This window comes from Danio aesculapii, chromosome 3 (assembly GCF_903798145.1).
Source record: "Danio aesculapii chromosome 3, fDanAes4.1, whole genome shotgun sequence".
In the NCBI taxonomy this organism is placed as follows: domain Eukaryota; kingdom Metazoa; phylum Chordata; class Actinopteri; order Cypriniformes; family Danionidae; genus Danio; species Danio aesculapii.
Genome location: NC_079437.1, coordinates 32976876 through 32995238, shown reverse-complemented (window position 1 = coordinate 32995238; position 18363 = coordinate 32976876). Strand labels below are relative to the sequence as shown.

The following is an 18363-nucleotide window of genomic DNA, read 5'->3' as shown; positions in this document are numbered from 1 at the left end:
CAGAATATTCGTCATAGCCAATAACTTCACATTACCCGAGAGCGTCGAGCTTCCTCTGCCCATTTACGGCGTATATCCAGCTGTTTTCTGATAAAAGCCGTAACAGCTCCGTTTTACGAACGCTGCATTCCCAGATGTTGTTGAACTATGTATTTATCAAACGCGTTTCGTTTGAACGAATTCAATATCGTGCTTGGAGGAAGGAACTATACATTTAATGCTTTAATTATGAGTGCATGTCAATTGTTAAGACATGCTAACAGACGTTCCGTATTCACAGGCAAAACCTCTTTAAAAAGGGAAAACAAACAGGCAATTGATTAAAAAATGAAATGACAAAATATCTGGTTTGCAGATATAGACAGACTGCCAAGAAAGCCTGCACATGCTCTTCATTCTTTGTGATCAAATAAAGCTACAGCTCAGGGCCAGTTGTGATGAATAAGCTCTTAAACCTCCCAAGGTCTACAAGACAATAGTGAATAGCCTGATACAAGAAAAGAGTTCAGCTCCTTTTTATGGTCCTTAGAAAACTGGAGCTGTGTACTTACACTGCTTTTAAAGTGTCGGACGCAGGAAATTTTGCAAACTGTGCCTTAATACTGACCATCACACTGTGCTCACCTGATAAACAATATTATTCCAAAACTTATAAACTGAAATTTGCATTTAGATTCATTTACCAAAATGTAATAATCAGGAAAAAGATCTGTGATTCCAGTGTATTGGTATTATTAAAAATACTTTGCGCATGAATAGTTTTAAAACCAGGTGGCTTGACCAGATTTCTAAGGACAGCTGCAAGATTGTTTAAGATGATGGCAAATCTCAAATCAAGCTAGAATGTTAAGTGTTGGTTTATTTTATAACAAGAAAACCAGCCAATTGGATAGGAAAAAATATTGCTTTACTATACTGTAAAAATGATGGGTTTCACACAATTCCATCACATTGTCCCAACACAAATGAATTAACTTAATTGTTTTTACAAATTTGAATGGATTGAACAAAGCAATTTAAGTTGTCTCAAAAAACTCAGATTGCCTTAAATGTTAAGCTGAATCAAATTAACCTTATGAGTCCATTGAACTTATATTATGTGAAACTGACTTAACAGCTTGCATAACTTATAAAATTAAGTTAGAACATGATTAACTTAGCTAAATAAGTTACAATGAACTAAAAACAAATGCTGTCACGACTAATTGATCATACACTATTTTACAGTGTATACACAGCTAGTGTTAGAGCCAATGATACATTTATAGTGAAAGCTTAATATGACTTCAATTTCACAAGGTTGTCTTTACAATATATTCAGTTAAATAGATTTAAGCATTCATTTAGTTGTTCAAGCATAAAAAGAGATAAAAGACCGTTGTAAGCAACGTCAGTAGCAACAGGCTAGCGCAAAAAAATCCATTGAAAATAATGGGGTAAAATAAACTCATATTTTAAAGACATTGCAGGGGGAATAGAATTCAATGCATGGCTTCTTGTCCGATCCGAGACCCACTTCATATCGTATATCTAACGGGCAGTGAAGATAGCTGATTTCTTTAAAAACGTGACAATTTTTAAAATGGAAATTAAAAGTCCATGTTCATATAGGCCATTTTAAATTACAAGCAGCAAACATTTTTGTGAAAAAAGAGCCAGACACAAAAACCTTTGTTACAAACTTTTATTAAGATATTCAGCTGTATCCTTTGACTTTTCTCTTACTCATTTTTTACAGTAGTTAATGTGCAATTACTTTTGATAATATTGGGTCACAGTTAGGGATTCACAAAGTTATTGGCACTTTGAACACCGACAGAATGGAGTGGATGAGCACTGGCGTTACAGGGTCACTGCATGAGCACAGCTGGGTATGGGTTACAACTCATGCTTAGAGTGCACGACTAACAATCAAACTTCATTAGTGCTTCTATGTAATATACAGTATATAGATTTGTATAGGGATGTAGTCATAGAAAGTGAGACACTGCATCGTAAAAAAGGTTCACAACCAGTTTGTTGTTTTGAGTGTTTAAGCAAACTGATGTCATCCCCCATCCTGTCTGTATTTCTTCGTAATTCATGATACCATGTATGGACAACCCGGTTGTCCGGCTATCAGACGTTACTTTACCAAAACATTTGCAAAGTTGGGTTATATTCATGATCATCATCATCATCTCATTTCAGGGGAAAGACTGAAAGCAGAGTGTTGGGGTGTGCTGGAAGAGAATGCAACACGCAGAGAAAGAGGTGAGAGTATCTTCATGTTGTATGTCTGTTATTTAATGGGATAGCAGTGCTGCATTCTGCTGACTTAGGTTGACAAAAAAGTAGCGAAAACTGCAAGCTGAAGGGAAACCTGCAAAATGTGCCCGGTTTCTGCCTTTGCAGAGAGGAGAGACAGTCGGCATTTATAAAAGAGTTCAATTTTTAATACATCGCTTCAAGCTCTCTCGCTCTCGCATGCTGTCAGCAATCCACCAGGTTACAAATTCACAATGATCTACAATGCACAAGTACCCCAACAAACTGTGTTACAAGGAAGAATGACAAGACTTATGGGCAGTTCAACTCTCACGCTCTTTCTCCAACCACACAGGCGTCTTCCATCTATCTGCTCTCTGAGCTCCGCGACACAGTCAGACTGAATTGCAAGGTTCTGAGAAGCACGTCTATGAACGCAAACCCCAGAAAAAGGTGCTTTGCTCGGGCACAGAGAGCTGACAGATAGGCAGCGTGATATGGACACTCGGGCCAACTTTTTTTTCTTTTTCTTTTTTAATAATCAACACTGGTCCCTTCGTTCCCACTATATACTTCTCTTTAATAAAAACCTTTCATACCAGGCGAGACTTAAGTTTTACTAACTTAAAATAAAAAATATAAACAATCTTAAAAGGTGAAGTGTGTAATTTGAAACGGAATCGCAAAAATATTGATCTTGAATGCCATGGGTTGATGCTCCTTCAGGCTGGTTGTGATGCTCAAACAAACAGAGCAGCATTCTGACAGTGCCACAGAGCCACAGTGTTATACTTTTTGGGAGGGGGAAAAATATCAACCTACAAATGGCTTACTTCTATTATTTTTACATTGAAAATAATAATTACACACATCACCTTTTACCTCCCAGTACTAGAAAGGCCTTATTTGTGGCCAACAATAGTGATCGTTCTCAGTTATGACACCCCCTGGTGTTGACTGTAAGTAGTTAAATCTAAACCGCAGTAACAACATACAGACAGCAGGTGGCGTATGGACACAGCAGTTCCTCTCCAGCGACGCATGCAGCATATGTGATCTGTGCCATCAAAATGGAGGACGCATAAACACTGGCACAGTCATAGCCCGCGAGAGGAGAGAGAGGAGCGCTGCCGTTGCTCCACACCCCACCCAGATATACACATGCAGTCCGTCTCCCGCAGTCCTCCTCAAGGCACCAGTGACCCAGCAGGCCTTTAACATCTAAAGAATAGCACACATAGCACCAGTACATCCCTCACCATGGCCCCCCCACTTTCCCAGCACTTTAGTCGATAAAAAGAAATGAAAAAATACTCAGTACTCTATCATCAGTCAAACAACTCTATATTGTATCCTTAAAAAACTTGGCAAGTCAACTCTTTCACCTTGAATGAATTAGTAGTAGTTGAAAAGTAAATACAGTACACGTGGTCTGCTAAAAGAATATAAAAAAAAAACAGAAGGAAATGGAGACATGCACGTTTCCCAGATGTTGATTTTGCAGGCTTGGCGAATGTTATACATTTCTACACAAGAGGCAATATTGTCTTCTGGTCCAAAAGAAAATTGAAGGAAAACAAACAAACAAATGAGGTCACCGGTCAGACCTGAACCAGACTGCATTTAAGAAGTAAACTTGCCAGGAGTTCACTTTATTTGCTACGACTCTTGAGCCTGAAAACAAAACAGAACTACAATTTCCAGATATACAAACAGCAGATAAGCCAGACTTGGTTATGCAAATAAAAGAGAGAAAAAAAAACATGAGCTAAAAACAAGAGGGGTGAAAGACCTAATGTAAGCCATCAATTAAAAAGATGAACGACCCGTTAAAAAACGTGGTCAAAATCTGTTCAACAGTCTCTTCGATATTTACATCAGTATTCAGCACAGATGACCACAGACACAGGGGTGCATCCTGTTCCGGGCCAGATACCGACACATCCACATCCACGAAGTTTAGTCCGAAAACCATCAATTACGCTCTACAAAAAAGGTGCACATTCCACCACTCTCCTCTACAAAAAAGGTGCAAAAAGCTCTAGTTCAGTCTACGAAAAGGTGCAAAGAGGTCCGTTTCCTCTGTCAGAATAGGGGGCGGCTACTGTATGTGTCCCAGGAGGTCAGTAGCACAAAAAAACAGGGCTTACACAAACACACATGGCCTAATAACTCGGGCATGAAATATTAAAATAGCCTAAAGTATCGTGTTTCTGTTTTAGCGAGGCATGTGCATTTAAAACCTATGCCTGGGTGCACATTAAGACATCAACATGCAATCCCATTCAAATCTCAATGGAAATCTGGGATATGCAAAAAGTTTATGGGTTACAGCAAGCCTTCAGACAGCCGAATTTCCTTAAAAGCATCCATATGAGACATAAACACACCCTAAATCCTCGAATCAACACATCACCCACATGCAAACACACAGTGCCAACTATGTGCGAGGAATGTATACAGATGGTGACTTGTGCGGACACAGACATGCTTGCCTAAGCGAGCACAGACATACACACACGCAGCTGCCCAAACAGGGACATGGGCAACATTGAGAGACTTAATCATTCTGCTCCTCCTCTCCTGGGACACAGGCAATGTAAACCCTCCTCCGCTCCCAAACACACACAAAGTCAGGCCCAAACCTTAAGACAGTAAAGTGACTAACAATTAGAAGCACAATCTCCCTTCCCCCTGGGCTGTAAAAGCGTGTTTGTGTGCGATAACGAGGAGGGGGAAGAAAGCTAAAAAGGTTTACAGCTAAAAACACTACGTTTTGATGTCCTACACAATTCTTAAAATGATAGTTTAGTCAAGTCTGTTATCATTCACTCACCCTCATGCCACTCCAAAACGCTTTGGCTAGTTCTTCAGTGGAACGACTTTTTGAATGTTTTGATCAGATTTATGCATACAACGAGAGTCAAGGGAGTCCAAAACGGGTCATATTCAAGAGTTTGAATCAACATGAGGGCGGGTAAATGATCAAATCTTCATTTTCAAATAAACTGTCACTTTAAATAATGAGAGCTGCAAATGGTACATCACTGGTCTATAGGTCAATCGAATTCAGCTACGGACACAATCGTGTTCCAAATACAAGCCAAGCACCAGTCTTTGAAATGCAAGATCATCCTTATGCAAAAATAGTCCCCGTTTTCTCACTACTTCCATTTAAAGCCCAATAACAAGGTGTCTCGAAAAACATTTAAGTAAAAAAAAAAAAAGTAGAGATTTTAAAACAATCCCCTTCTCTCTCTCTCTCTCTCTCTCTTTCTTTCTTTCTCGAACTCTAAAGGTGCGAGCAGATAAATATATTTTTATCCTTTACAGTCCTTAATCATCTTTCATCAACTCTGGATTCATATAAAAATCACACACAGTGGAACAAGTATAAGGGGGAAGGAGAAAACGGTGACATAAAAAACAAAGAACGTGGCAGACTAAGATCCCACATATATTTTGGGAGGAATGGAAGGAGAGGAGGATATCAGATATTTTCCATTTTAGACAGTACGAGAGACAGAATATGCCACCTACTTCTCTTTCTCCTCTCCTCCCTCACTACTTTCTCCATCTGCTGTTCCTTTAGATCTTATGACAAGCATTTTTCCTGTCTCTCTCCAGGGCCAAATACAATCGGCTAGTCTGACATAGCCAGGTGCTACAAACTAATACATTCAAATTCAGTAGAGTGAGATCAGGGAACCTCACGCCTCCCGTCGCTATAATTTTCCTGGTCCTAATTATGCATTCCTATAGCATCGGTGACTAGATTTACTTGCCGAGCATGGAGGCAAAGGGGATCTTCTGTGCAAAAGAGGGTTATTCAGCAAAAACAAAAATGATTGAAAAGAAAATGGCGCCCCGATATAAACCCCCATGTTCCTCCCAACACTAGACCGTGCTTTCTTCTCCAATCTCCTACCCGACTCTCCCTTTCCCATCCCAGGCAGAAGCAGCAGAGCCCAAGAGTCACGCAGCGGGGTGGGAGGCGGGCAGGAGGTGGGGCGGCAGAGGGGATGGGGCAGGGTTTTCCTCGCCGGGTCGCTCACTGAAACAAAGTGCCGTTGTCTCCACCCACACCTTGCAGAGACTCGCCCGAGGATCCTCCGGTCTCCACGGAAGCGCCGCCCTCAAGGCTTGCAGTCTCAAAGGTTGGCTCGCCGCTGAGGCCGTCCGCTTCCATCTTGTTGCTGTCGGGGAGGAAACTGGCGTAGGCATCTCCCTCCGCCATCAGTAGCTTCAGCTTGGGGATCCAGCTCTTCCTCACCACGCGCCGAGCATTAGTGCACATGTCCGCCGCAATGGCGTTCATCTCGCTCTCCTTAAAGCTGGTGGCGAAGTTCTGGCAGTAAACTGTTGATATACAAGAGGGAGACGTTAATAAACTAAAACTATAACCATGTCCCAATTCAGACATTGTATCCTTCGAAGGCAGCATTTGAAGACTGTCTGTTCCAGTTCAACACCTCCATCAAATCCAGCCTTGAAGTTTGTTCTTTATTTCCCAGACAATAACGATGGATTCTCCAAAGCCCAAACTATCCCAAGATTGATTAAAAACTTGGCATGGGCCGGTATAAGATTTATACGTTATGATAACCTTGGATAAAAATAACACGGTTTCACGGTATTGTAATTACTGCTCTAAAATAGGATTTTTATAAACATCTGGGTAAAAAAAAAAACCCTTTGAACTCAAAATATTTTTTTTTAAGAAAATTTTATAATATTTTTGTAACAGTAAACACGCCAGGCTAAATAATTCAAATTGATCATTGACTTCTGCTGTCTTCATTACGTTCTAAAACACAGATTTCTTTACCATTTAAAACAGCATCTTGGATATCTTTTCTGCTAGAGATACGGTTCTCCTAGAAAAGTTAAAACAAAGCTTAAAAAAAAACCTCACATATACCTTAGGAATAGTATAGTAGAAAATTTTGGTGGTTTTGAAACCTTGACTTTTTCAAACCGCGGTCTATTTGAAAAGGGTTACCGTCCCATGCACGTTACAAACTTGACATTTTCTTTTTCTTTTTGAACAGCACAAATTCAGGGCTACACTTTTAAAACTATTACATTTGAGCTTATTCTGACATTGGTTCATATTTTGATCTTCATTGCAATTTTATAGATAGTTCATACTTTACATTACAAACAAAGTGTCAAATATTTTATTTAAATACTTAAAATACAATTTTATTGATTTATTATTAATTATCATTAACAATTAACAAATAGGGAACTCAAATATGTGAGTTTCTAGGCATACATGACACCGTTTATGCACTGATCAATAACATTTATATGTAAATAATACTTTAATGGAATAGTTCACTGAAAATGAACATTTAAATCACCAATTACTCACCCTCATATGGTTTTGAATCTTTATGTATGTAATCAACACAAAAGAATATATTTTAAATAACAGAATCCAGTAGCCATAAGCATCCATAGCAGGAAAAAAATACTATGAAAGTATTTAGGGTTTGTTTTTACGATATAGTTATATGCTGTATGCTTTCTATATTAAACAAAAACGGAAATAAAACAATTGTTTACAAAAAAAAATACTATGAAAGACAATGTCATTTAGTTTCCAACATTCTTTAAAATATATTCTTCTGTGTTCAGCTGGTGGAAAAAAAAAAACTTAGACAGGTTTGTAACAAGAGGAGAATGGGAAAAAAATTCAGAGAACTGTTCCTTTAAATCAAGACTTTTAAGATACATATGATACACAATGCTGCAATTTTATATTGATATATTGTGACAATACTATAATACCTCCTAACATTTCTTATATATTCTAACTGGTATAGTGGTCTGCTACTTGTAAATGAATGTGCATGTAATGCTGAATTTCACTGACGTTGTGTTTTAGCATTCAACAAAAAACTGTTCTGAAAGTGATTCTAGTGACTTCTCTTTTCTTACAGAATTAAAACTCAATTCAATTTAAACTAGAATAAAAATTTGAGTAGTTGTAGTGCTTGCTGTACACAGCCATTAAAGTAGTAAGCTGCTGAGAGTTATAAAATCATGAACTCACACTTGACTGCATGCAACACTCGGCTGTCCAGCGGCTTACGGCTGGGGTCATTGGTGGAGGAACGGATGCCGGTTCCACAACTGTTGGCCAGAGTGCTCCTGTGTGTCATACAGAAATAGGAAAGTCGGAGGCACCGCGGTTTCAGTATTATAGCAGACAACTTTTCTTAGACTTACCTGTCGAAGAAAGCAGCCAGCAGCCTCCTCAGAAGGACTTTGTGTCTAGTCCCAGCACTGACGTGACAGTTCATCAGCTGAGCTCGAGAGATGTAAACACTGGTGCCTGTGACCAATATATGTGAAAGTGTGAAACTGCATTCATATTAAATGTACTTAGGACAGATATGCTAGCAGATCTATATTGAAACACTGACAAATGCTTCATGACTCATCAGTTTGCATGAACGCATACAAGTCCCAAAAACGAATGCTTAATGAATGAATACTAATCACACAAAGCTCAGAAAGACACGCAGCTCTCCTTATTAGCACTGAAGATCATTCATGTGTGTTAATAGTGACTGTAACCTGTGAACTTTGAGTGCTGACTGTTTTATTAACAACCACTTTCTATTTATGTAGCTTTTCCGCACCTGTATATGGTGGTTGTTTCGCTGCATCCGTTTGTGTGCTCATCACTCTGGCATTGTTATAAGCAAATTGCAGATACTTCTGAAATCTAACTTTAAATAAAAATGCTATATAAACACATCATCTCAACCTATTAATATCTGAATTTGAAAATGTTTTCTTTACTCTCTCAATACTTCAGTTAATTATGTTGTATTTACTATATGCAACTTCTAAAGAGACTGTCAAACACTAGCAACAAATGATTAAAAAAAACTACATTTAATCCAGCAGGGAACAGTGATTTTGTGCCTCTTTGAGATGGATGCACAACAGTGACTATCTTTACATCAGTAATTGGATTATTTGCTTTAATCTAAATGAGACAATAATATGAATGAGGTGTTTACGTGAGTTGCTTTTTGAATTTTCCTTTCATGATCCCGTTTCACATGTTAAAGCACATAATTCGATTGATGTCATTGCTACACCACTATCCACATTTCCTCCAGAGTTTCATGTAATTTTGGGTGTTCCATTTTTAATTTGGCGAATTTAACTGCAGTTTGACACTTTCATTCAGGAATATATGTCCAAATCCGATGGTAATAGTTTGATTAAGGTGTTCTGCAGTCCACTAAAATAATGTGACTAAAATCGGCATACTCCACATACCTTAATCCGATTTCTGTTTAGTTCATTCATGAAATTAATCAAATTAAATTAATAAAATAAATAAATAATAATAATAAAAAAAATAATAATAAATCGCTGTTTACCTGGTAGCCTCTTCATCAGAGTATTGTCTTAATCGTATTAATTTTGAATTATTGGTGTCCATGCAAAAATACTCAATGTGGTTCACTTACAGAATGCTAGTTTCTGGTGACCACACAAGTCAGAGTTAGTAAATTTGGGTAAAGGGATAAAGATTAACATTGTTAGCAAACATTGATGACTTGAATGTGAGTGGCCATTTGAAACTGGTACAAATGTCAAAAAAAATAAATAAATAATAATAATACTATATAAAATATAGTAAATATATTATTTAGTAGGTTTGTTCAATTATTTTTAAAAAATTCTAAAAAAGACTGTTAATTAATATAATATTTGCAATTAACTGTAATTAATAATATACTGTATTTATAATTTGGAAATCTTTTTTATTTGAATAGACAAATTTTAAAAAACATAATTTAAACATTGTAGCTTACATATCTGAAATAAGAATATAATTATATAAGTGAGTTCTTCGATCAGTTCAATCCATAGGTCTGAAACTGGATTCCTGGAGGGCCGCAGCTCTGCACAGTTTTGCTCCAACCCTAGTCAAACACAGCTGATCCAACTAATTAAGGTGTTCAAGACTACTAGAGACTATTCAGCAGGTGTGAGTTGGAGCTAAACTATGCCGTGCTGCGGCCCTCCAGGAATTGAGTTTGAGACCACTGGTTTAATCCATTGTGTGATCAACAATGAAAACGAAAATCTTACTGACCCTAAACTTTTGAACAGTCAAACCATCCACATTTATACCAGTTGACATGTAAATGTAGTAAATAGCATTTTCGCAGTTTTCTAATACAATCATAGAATTTGGTCTATGATTGACAGTCTGTTTCTGTCCGATCATCAAGCAGCGGCTTGTTTTGTTTTCCAGGATTACAGATAAAAAGACTAAACAGCCGTTGGTCATAATCCTAAGAACAAAACCTGCCTAAAACTACATTTCAAAATCATTCAAAGGCTTATTTTCCATCATGCTCTTAATTAAACATTTTTGTCTCATTTCCATTTCTGCTTTCCCTCCTCCAGCTCTTTTGTATTTGTTCATCTTTTAATGACTTTCTGATGACATTTTTTCCCCCCAAAGTCCCTTTTATCGCTAGTCCGCTCGTCTGTTTCGATTCCTCATTTCATTTTCCACTTTATATTGCTTCATGTCTGGTCTTGCTCGTACACTTTCTTTTATCTTGTTTATAAAGCACTTTGAGGTGCATGTTTATATATGTGACTGCTGTTTAAATAAAGTTCCAGCGATTAGCAGGATTCCTCTGTAATGTGTGCTGAACAGATCCAGTCGGATGGCTGGGAGTCACATAAGGCCACGCTTTTACAGCACACAAAAGCCTCCATTACTTTACAGTCACTCAACAAAACCTGTTCTACAGCACAATACCAAAACACGGCTTCTCCAAACACTGTCAACCTATCAATCAACACCAGAGATCATTTGCTTTTCATGGGCTACTGAACATGACTCAGTTGTATGATGCCAGTTATACCAGCGATTTGTCTTTTCTATATATTAACTTAATTCGGCAGACAGTTCATAAGCGGTGACATGACGATTGCTTGACAACAAAAGAATGATTTATCTCACTGTAATGCAACTCTGACTCAAGATTCATTGATGCATTGAGGGGTTTTCTTAAGATACGGGTACAATGATCTGACTCAGACCTGAAACGAGCTCCAGTTTCTCTGCAGGGTCACCTTCCTCGTAAAGTTTGGGATGACAGCGGTTGCCAATCTGAGCGATGAGCTCGGCAGGGAGAGAGGCAAGATCCTGACGGCCACGCATCCTGGGCCGTGTCTCCGAGTGGTCTGGGAGGGCCTCCACACGCTCTCCTGCTGAAAATGAGGGCGGAGAAGGGAAGTTTATAGAGAGCAGAGAAAGTGTGAAAACATAAACGTGAGCTCAGCTCACAGTCTAGACATCATAAAGATTAAAACAGCACTCAAATCTTTTGACTCTCAAAAACCGACAGATAACACAGAGCTCTTGGGACTAAGACTAATAAAAGACCTGTGAAATCCAAAGGCATCAGAACACATTCGGTTTTCATGCCGTCTGGGTGAAGATAAGAAGACCTTCTGATAAAATATTCATGAGCTCCAAACAGTTGAAGCATTTAACAAAAAGTGTGAATTTAGCGATTGCCATTTAAGAAGCACAAAAGTAGGCAATAGTTATTAAAGCATGTTAAAATGGGAACCTCAAAAAAGCAGGAAACTGCATACATTACAACACATACAGGATTTTTGAAGTGCTGGTTTGGAAAGGGTTAATTTAAAACTTAAAAATCTATATTCTGTCATAAAACCTGTTTGCCTTTTTTTCTTCTGTTGAAAAAAGATGAACTGGCTTTTTCTGTCATTATTCACCAAAAACTTTTTTTTGAATTTGTAAACCTTTTCAAAATAAATCTGTTCATCCAGGTCACAAAACCATTTGAATTGTTCAGTTATGAGTCTGACTGACTAAATGATCACAACAGCTCACAAGATGCAAGTACTGAAGTACCAGTTTATTGTTTCATCCTTATTGTGAAGTATTGTGAATTCTAGTATAATGAATGAGTAAAAAAGAAAATGAGTCTTGGTTCTATGCATTAATGTTTGATTGGTTTTTTAAATCAAAGTTGCAATCAACTACATACAATCACTGAGAGTAACTGCAAAAACAAAAACAAAAAAAAGCAATAGCATATATGTGGATTAATGAAATTAATCACATTTAGCAATAATGTGCATATTATATCCAATGTTCAGTTCTTACTGCAAATTGAACTGTGTCTGCTATCAAATGGCTTCAGGAGATTTACACTCTTACTAATAACTGTTCTTTTTTTAAATCAATGGCTCCATGAAGAATTCTTAACAACTATATATAATATTTCCATTTCACAATAGATGTAATGTAAAAAGGATCAGTAAAATGTTCCTCAAAATAACAAAAATAGTTGTACTACCACATCAGTGAAAACTCTATTTTGAAACATTCATTTTTAAGAGTAGCATTCAAGTCACATTGATAACTTCGGCAAATAGTGACTTTTGATTGAGTAATTTAAAGTTTGTATTCAGTTTGTATTCAGTGTAAATCGCATGGAAAAAACAAGCATGCATAATAACAATACACAGTTCAAATGTCACCTCTTTTTTTCCACAGAAGCAAAAGTCATCATACAGGTTTGGAAGAACATGAGGGTGAGTTAATTATTTTATGTTTTTTTTTCATTCACACTGTGGACTCACCTGTAGCGCCCACGTTGAGCATGCTGTACATGGTGTACATGTTGCAGATCTGCCTGTACTGCTCTTCAGTGCCATCATCCACTGCTTCCTCTTCTTCCTCGTCATCATGGTAAGATATGGGCGAATCACTGGCATAGGCACTCAAAGTACCGGGGCTGGTGCCTTCAGGGGTGGCACTGCTTGTTCCGTTACCATTGGTGCTGCCACTGCCTGCACCGTGGCCTCCTGTACCCATTCCAAGACCCATACCAAGTCCCATGCTACCTTGCTGCTGAATGGCACTTCCGCGTGCCATCTCTTGGGAAAAACGAGCCGCCTTCCTCATTCCTCCTCCTCCGGCTGCTCCTAAGCCTCCACTGCCTTCCCGATTGCTTCCTTCCCAGAGCCGCTTGGCCACCGGTGTGCACACCACTGAATAGGGTGAAGTCTCCGGTTGCTCCGTCTTCACTCGAGACACTAGAGGCAATGGGGTCAAGCAGGAAGCTGGCCGACTGGCCGCCGTAGCCACCACCCCACCGCCACCATTTGCTGCAGCCCCTGCAGCAGTCTGGGTAACTGGGCTCTGAGGCTCTGAAGGGGGGGTTTCTTCAGTATGGAGGCCCTGTGAGTCACAGCTGGGTGAGCTGACCTTCAAGAAGAACTCGGTGCCCTTCTCCATGATCTGCTGGATCTGGAGGAAACCAGCCGTGTACATTAGCAGAAATTGGTCTCCGACGTTCATGCTGAGGCGTCCGGTGTAGCAGAAGGCCAGGATCTGCTGAAAGCTCTGCGGCTGTACAGCCGGGGGCAACTCCACCACCGTAGGGGTTTTGCTGCCCGCACTGCTGTTGAAAAGGTCACGGAAGTAGGAGCTGCTGGCCGCCAGCACGGCGCGGTGGGCTTTAAAGGTGTGGCCTTTTACCACCACGGACACGTCGCAGTACAGGCCCTGCAGCCGCTGCTCGTTCAAACACTCCAGGACATTGTTGCCGAAGTTTGGGATCGCCATCTGAAGGGTCTGAGCCATGGCGCTATGGCCAGCACCACCAGAGAAATCTGAGCGGCACCAGAGGAAGAGAAGGAGGGAAAGACAGATGGAAGAGAAAGAAAGAGATCTTTGTCAGCGGCATTCTCTGAGCAGCACAGTAGTTCATCCCTGAAGACCCATTGCAAACCATCATTTGCTTCTGAAGCAGTAAAATCCACTGAATCCAACACAATTTATTGCAAAGACACAAACAGCTACCGGCAACAGACTGTTACATTAAAAGGTGAAATGTATAAGACCCCAGGGATGAGCCTGTAGGCAACTTCAGTAGACTGGCCTAAAACATGCAAACTCTGAAAAATAATAGGGGGTTGGCAATCGGCCTCTGAAATCCTCTGAGCGGGATGTGACTGCTAATCTGAATGAGATGGTGATTCAGCTGAGACAGAGATAAAATGGCACTCTTTACAGTACTACAGCAGGGAGGGAGAGAGGGGGAAGAGCGCGAGAGAGATACTAAACCAGTGATTGAGGTCATAGTTGAGGAAGAGGGTGGAAAACAATGGGCTTTGACTGACACTGCAGTCAGTCTTATTACTGCTAAATGTGACACCACGAGCAAAGCCATCATTACAGCTTAGAGCCATGCTGCCGGGGAAATTCATTATGAAGGTTTAACCTGCACTTTCTACAACCAAATACAGTGTCCAACACACTGCTACAGAGTTTAAAAGTAGTCTTTAAGATTTCTCATTTTTAAAGCAAGTGGCACTTAAAATTGTGGGGAGGATAATTTAGTGAGTCAGCAAAATAAGTAGAACGTTTTGGGAAATCATGCATTAGCATTTAGCAATCGCCATAAAAAAAGACAGCTTATTATTCAGAAATCATTTGGAGAAGTAAAAAGAGCCCTCAGATGATGTCCAACACGTCAGAATAACACTCAGATGTGACATACTTCACACATCAATATCAGACAGTGTTAGGCAGAACATCTGGGCACATGTTTCCCACACAAGCCATCACATTAAAAATCACTGAATCTGATCTGATCACACAGAACTAACAGGACGTTCATGGTAAAAGAAGTACCCTCTTTGTCTGACTTCAGGCTCGCTCCCCCCTCCCTTGCATGCACACACACACACAAACCATAGACATCAGACAAAACGGCTTGTTTACAGTTGGCCAGAGAGCAGTGGCACACATACACACTGAGAGGCCCAGGGTTTATTTAAGAAGCTTTCCCTCGGGGTGGGGGAGGAGAGGGACACCTTAGGTAGGGCGATCACAATGCGTGAGGAGGGAAACACTAACCTTTTAAAGAGTTTACTCACAACCCAAACTGCACATAAGAGGCATGTAACCAATGAAGTTTGAAAGCATCTATCATATATAAACTACAACACATAAAAGTCAATTAATTTCAAAAAATAGTTTGCTAAATGATCATCTGTTATTCTTATGAAATTTTCTGTAATCTCAATGACAAAACCTATACTTTAACTAGTAGGAACCCAGTTTTAGGCAGTCAATATCAAAAGGCAGCTAAGTTAACTTGAATTTCCCCTTGAAACTTGAAAGGTGTCCTATTGTCAAATTCAAATTAACAGACTGTGGCCATCATTTATTAAAGTAACTAGCACTTTTATTACTATTACCTAGGGCTGAGCTGATAAATATTATTATATCGAATCATGATAAAATTTAGGTCAATAACAATGATAAATCCTGGACTTTTTTTTACTCAATATTGATCATTTGATGTACCAAATGTTCAGCCACAGAAAATTAATCAGCCAAAAATATGTTAAGCCATTTAATGAACCCTATTATTTTGTGGCTTCATGGTTGTTGGGATACTCTTTTAAATCTGGAAGCAATAGCATTTGATAGCGAAATATATTGTTGTCGTTCAATATGGAAAATAATTATCGAGATTGCATCTTTGCCAGATCGACTGGCCCCACTATTACCTTACTTTAAATAGGAAAAATTGGACTGGTAGTTTATAGTTCGTGCTGCTTTTTATATGAAACATATCAGAGAAGTACAAAACAGTAATATTAAAATATAAAGATTGTCATCTCACATATATTTAAGTCAGAGGGACAAAAGTATGCTGCACTTAATAAAACTGAATGACAGTTTTGATTAATTAAATAGCTTATAAAGTCTTGCACAATATTATATTATAATTGCAAATATATCACATAAACGGTTAAAATTCAAGAAATATAATATGCCTGGGGCCTCTTGAAAAGTTTACCCATACATAAAAAAGAACAACTCAGCTATAAAATGCTGTCTAATACTGTGATGTCAATCCCGTGTGATGGAGGTACAGAGGCAGCCATTGAACATACGACGGTACATAAACTAACTCTAATCAAACAATGCAGAACAGTACAGGAAAACGTAGGAGAAACATTAAGAGCAAACCTTTGGCCGCCAGACCTGCCAGTAGAGCAGTGTTATGAGGCTCTGTCGGCGGCAGGCTAACCGTGTCTCAGTCAATCTGCCCGTCCGTCCGGAGTTCTCCACTGGCACGGGCCGTTGAAGAGCGATGGCAAAAGCGCACCACTATGAGCCCACTCTGTCAGAAATGCAGCACCTACATGCGAGCGAGCACAAACGCCGCGACACAACTAGGATCGCAAGTTTGCTGCTCTCGTCCCGTCTTTGCCAATGCGGAGCGAGCCTGCCTACATCCTTGGGCCTAGACGGGTCCGTCTCGAGCGCGGCACCGCCGAAATGAGGGTTCGCCCCGTTCTCCACGCCACTCAATTACAACGGCTACACTCAATAATCTCCTACGACTCAACGTGCCCTCCGTTACTGGCAGCCGAGTGCATACTTTTCAGTCCACGGGATTTTAAAGTTAATGTTCCATAGCGATTTCGCGCTAGTTCGGATACCCCACCTTATCTTATTTCACAGACATCAACAGGTCATCCCGGGACAAATGCACGAACTGGGGGCGAGCCAGACGTGAAACAGCGCTGACAGTAGGGGGGGTCAGCTCGACTCCGCCAATAAGGAAAATGACTGAAGTACTCGTCGCCACAACAACATCAATCACGTCAAAGTGGGTACCTCCAGATGAAAAAGGCCAAATATCAGCCTTTTGGCTATCAGATGAGAAAGATCCCGGAAATCGGCGTTTTAAATTAGCCAGATCGAACTCCGGAACACTGCCAGCACGCGCGTTCAGCCATGTCAGTGAGGTCGGTGAAGTGGTTAAACTTTTTTTGTTGGTACCATTAGTCTGCGCCCATCCCCCACCGCACACCTTCCCCAAAACAATGCCCCCCAAACACCTTAAAAGCCAGCGGATTTCGGTCAAAATGCCAGGACAGCAGCTCGCGGCGTCGCGCCGCCTCACACGGCCCGCTGCGGGCGCTCGAAGGCGGGATACTCACCCCTTAGCTGGAGGCCGTTTCAAAGTGTTTCAATGGAGTCCGACGCGCTCGCTCTCCTTCACTCTCTCGCCTCGTCTGTCTCGCGCTGGAAACAGCCATTCATTGTGGGCATAGGCGCGAAGTCGATCGCAGAGCCATCGAGCGCGAACTCTTTTTCCAGCGGGATACGGAGCGCAGAGCCACTGATCATGCATAGACTAGACATGACTCCCCGTCGTCACTCAATCGCATGATCATCACAGGCGCAGCCTCAATGCCAGGAGACCTATCCAGCGTCGAGATGTATTTGCGCATAGGCTGGCACAGCAACAGCGAAAAGAGCCACCCGCCTCGTTTCCATACGTGCGCAAAAAGTAGGCCATGCCTCTACGTCTCGCCAGACAGATCCCCAATATAGAGCAGGCAGAGAACGCCATCAACTCCGCGAGGGAACGTTAACGGGAGCATCAAATAAAGTTTACTTAAATGGAAGACACGTTATTTTACCGCGTCCCGAAAGGATTAGCCTACTAAATTGGGGATGCGCTTGCTTTAAAGAATCCTCGCATGTTTAGGAATTCCTGTGTCATTCATTACGATCTTAAATAATAACCTATGAAAAGGCCAATTGGGTTTGAGGGCGATGATTGATTTAGAAAGGCTGTTTATTAAAATATGCACGTTACATACTCACTGATGGCTCGAACAATCCATGTAAGTTTGCCCCGCACCGTGAGAAAAGCACAATCTGCAGGTCACATACATCTGTGTGTTTGCTCTACACTACAGGGAAGAAAAAAAAACCCATACGAACGCGTGACGTCACGTGCTGACCCTATAGATGTCCTTACATTACCCCGGTGAGCTACATTTCCAATTGCATTTTTTTTGTGACTGAAAAACGTGCGCACGGGCTTCCGTAGTCACGATTTTGTGAAAGTGAAAACACTGGGTTGCCAGATTTGGGGTATGTTTATTATTTCACTGCAGTTCTGTTTGTTTATACTTTAGTTTAAACCATTTTGCTCGCTTATCCAGAATGGAATATTGTGAAATATATATGTTTTATAACAT

General features: G+C 40.2%; 1 protein-coding gene across 4 annotated transcripts; it reads right to left on the bottom strand.

Annotated features, from left to right (window-relative positions):
• Positions 1 to 1669: 1669 nt before the first annotated feature.
• LOC130221330 (nucleus accumbens-associated protein 1) lies at positions 1670 to 17942 on the bottom strand. Of its 4 annotated transcripts, none has more exons than XM_056453758.1 (6): positions 17311 to 17942; positions 12922 to 13956; positions 11344 to 11511; positions 8485 to 8590; positions 8309 to 8406; positions 1670 to 6606 (listed from the first exon to the last, which is right to left on the bottom strand). In XM_056453758.1, the coding sequence occupies exons 2-6, from the start codon at positions 13925 to 13927 to the stop codon at positions 6299 to 6301; spliced, it is 1686 nt and encodes a 561-aa protein (XP_056309733.1). In that variant the 5' UTR covers positions 13928 to 13956; positions 17311 to 17942; the 3' UTR covers positions 1670 to 6298. The 4 variants fall into 4 exon arrangements, with proteins under 4 accessions (XP_056309733.1, XP_056309730.1, XP_056309732.1 ...); XM_056453755.1 differs by having other exon boundaries at positions 11344 to 11514; positions 17311 to 17938; XM_056453757.1 differs by lacking the exon at positions 17311 to 17942 and adding an exon at positions 16812 to 16959 and having other exon boundaries at positions 11344 to 11514.
• Positions 17943 to 18363: the final 421 nt, after the last annotated feature.

Bases quoted from the DNA above. Each gene is read 5' to 3' on its own strand.
- LOC130221330 (XM_056453755.1), bottom strand. From the start codon at position 13,927: ATGGCTCAGACCCTTCAGATGGCGATCCCAAACTTCGGCAACAATGTC. The intron at 8,407-8,484 runs GTAAGTCTAAGA...TATGACACACAG, and splicing joins CTGGCTGCTTTCTTCGACAG to GAGCACTCTGGCCAACAGTT. The intron at 6,607-8,308 runs GTGAGTTCATGA...GTATATCAACAG, and splicing joins AGTGTTGCATGCAGTCAAGT to TTTACTGCCAGAACTTCGCC.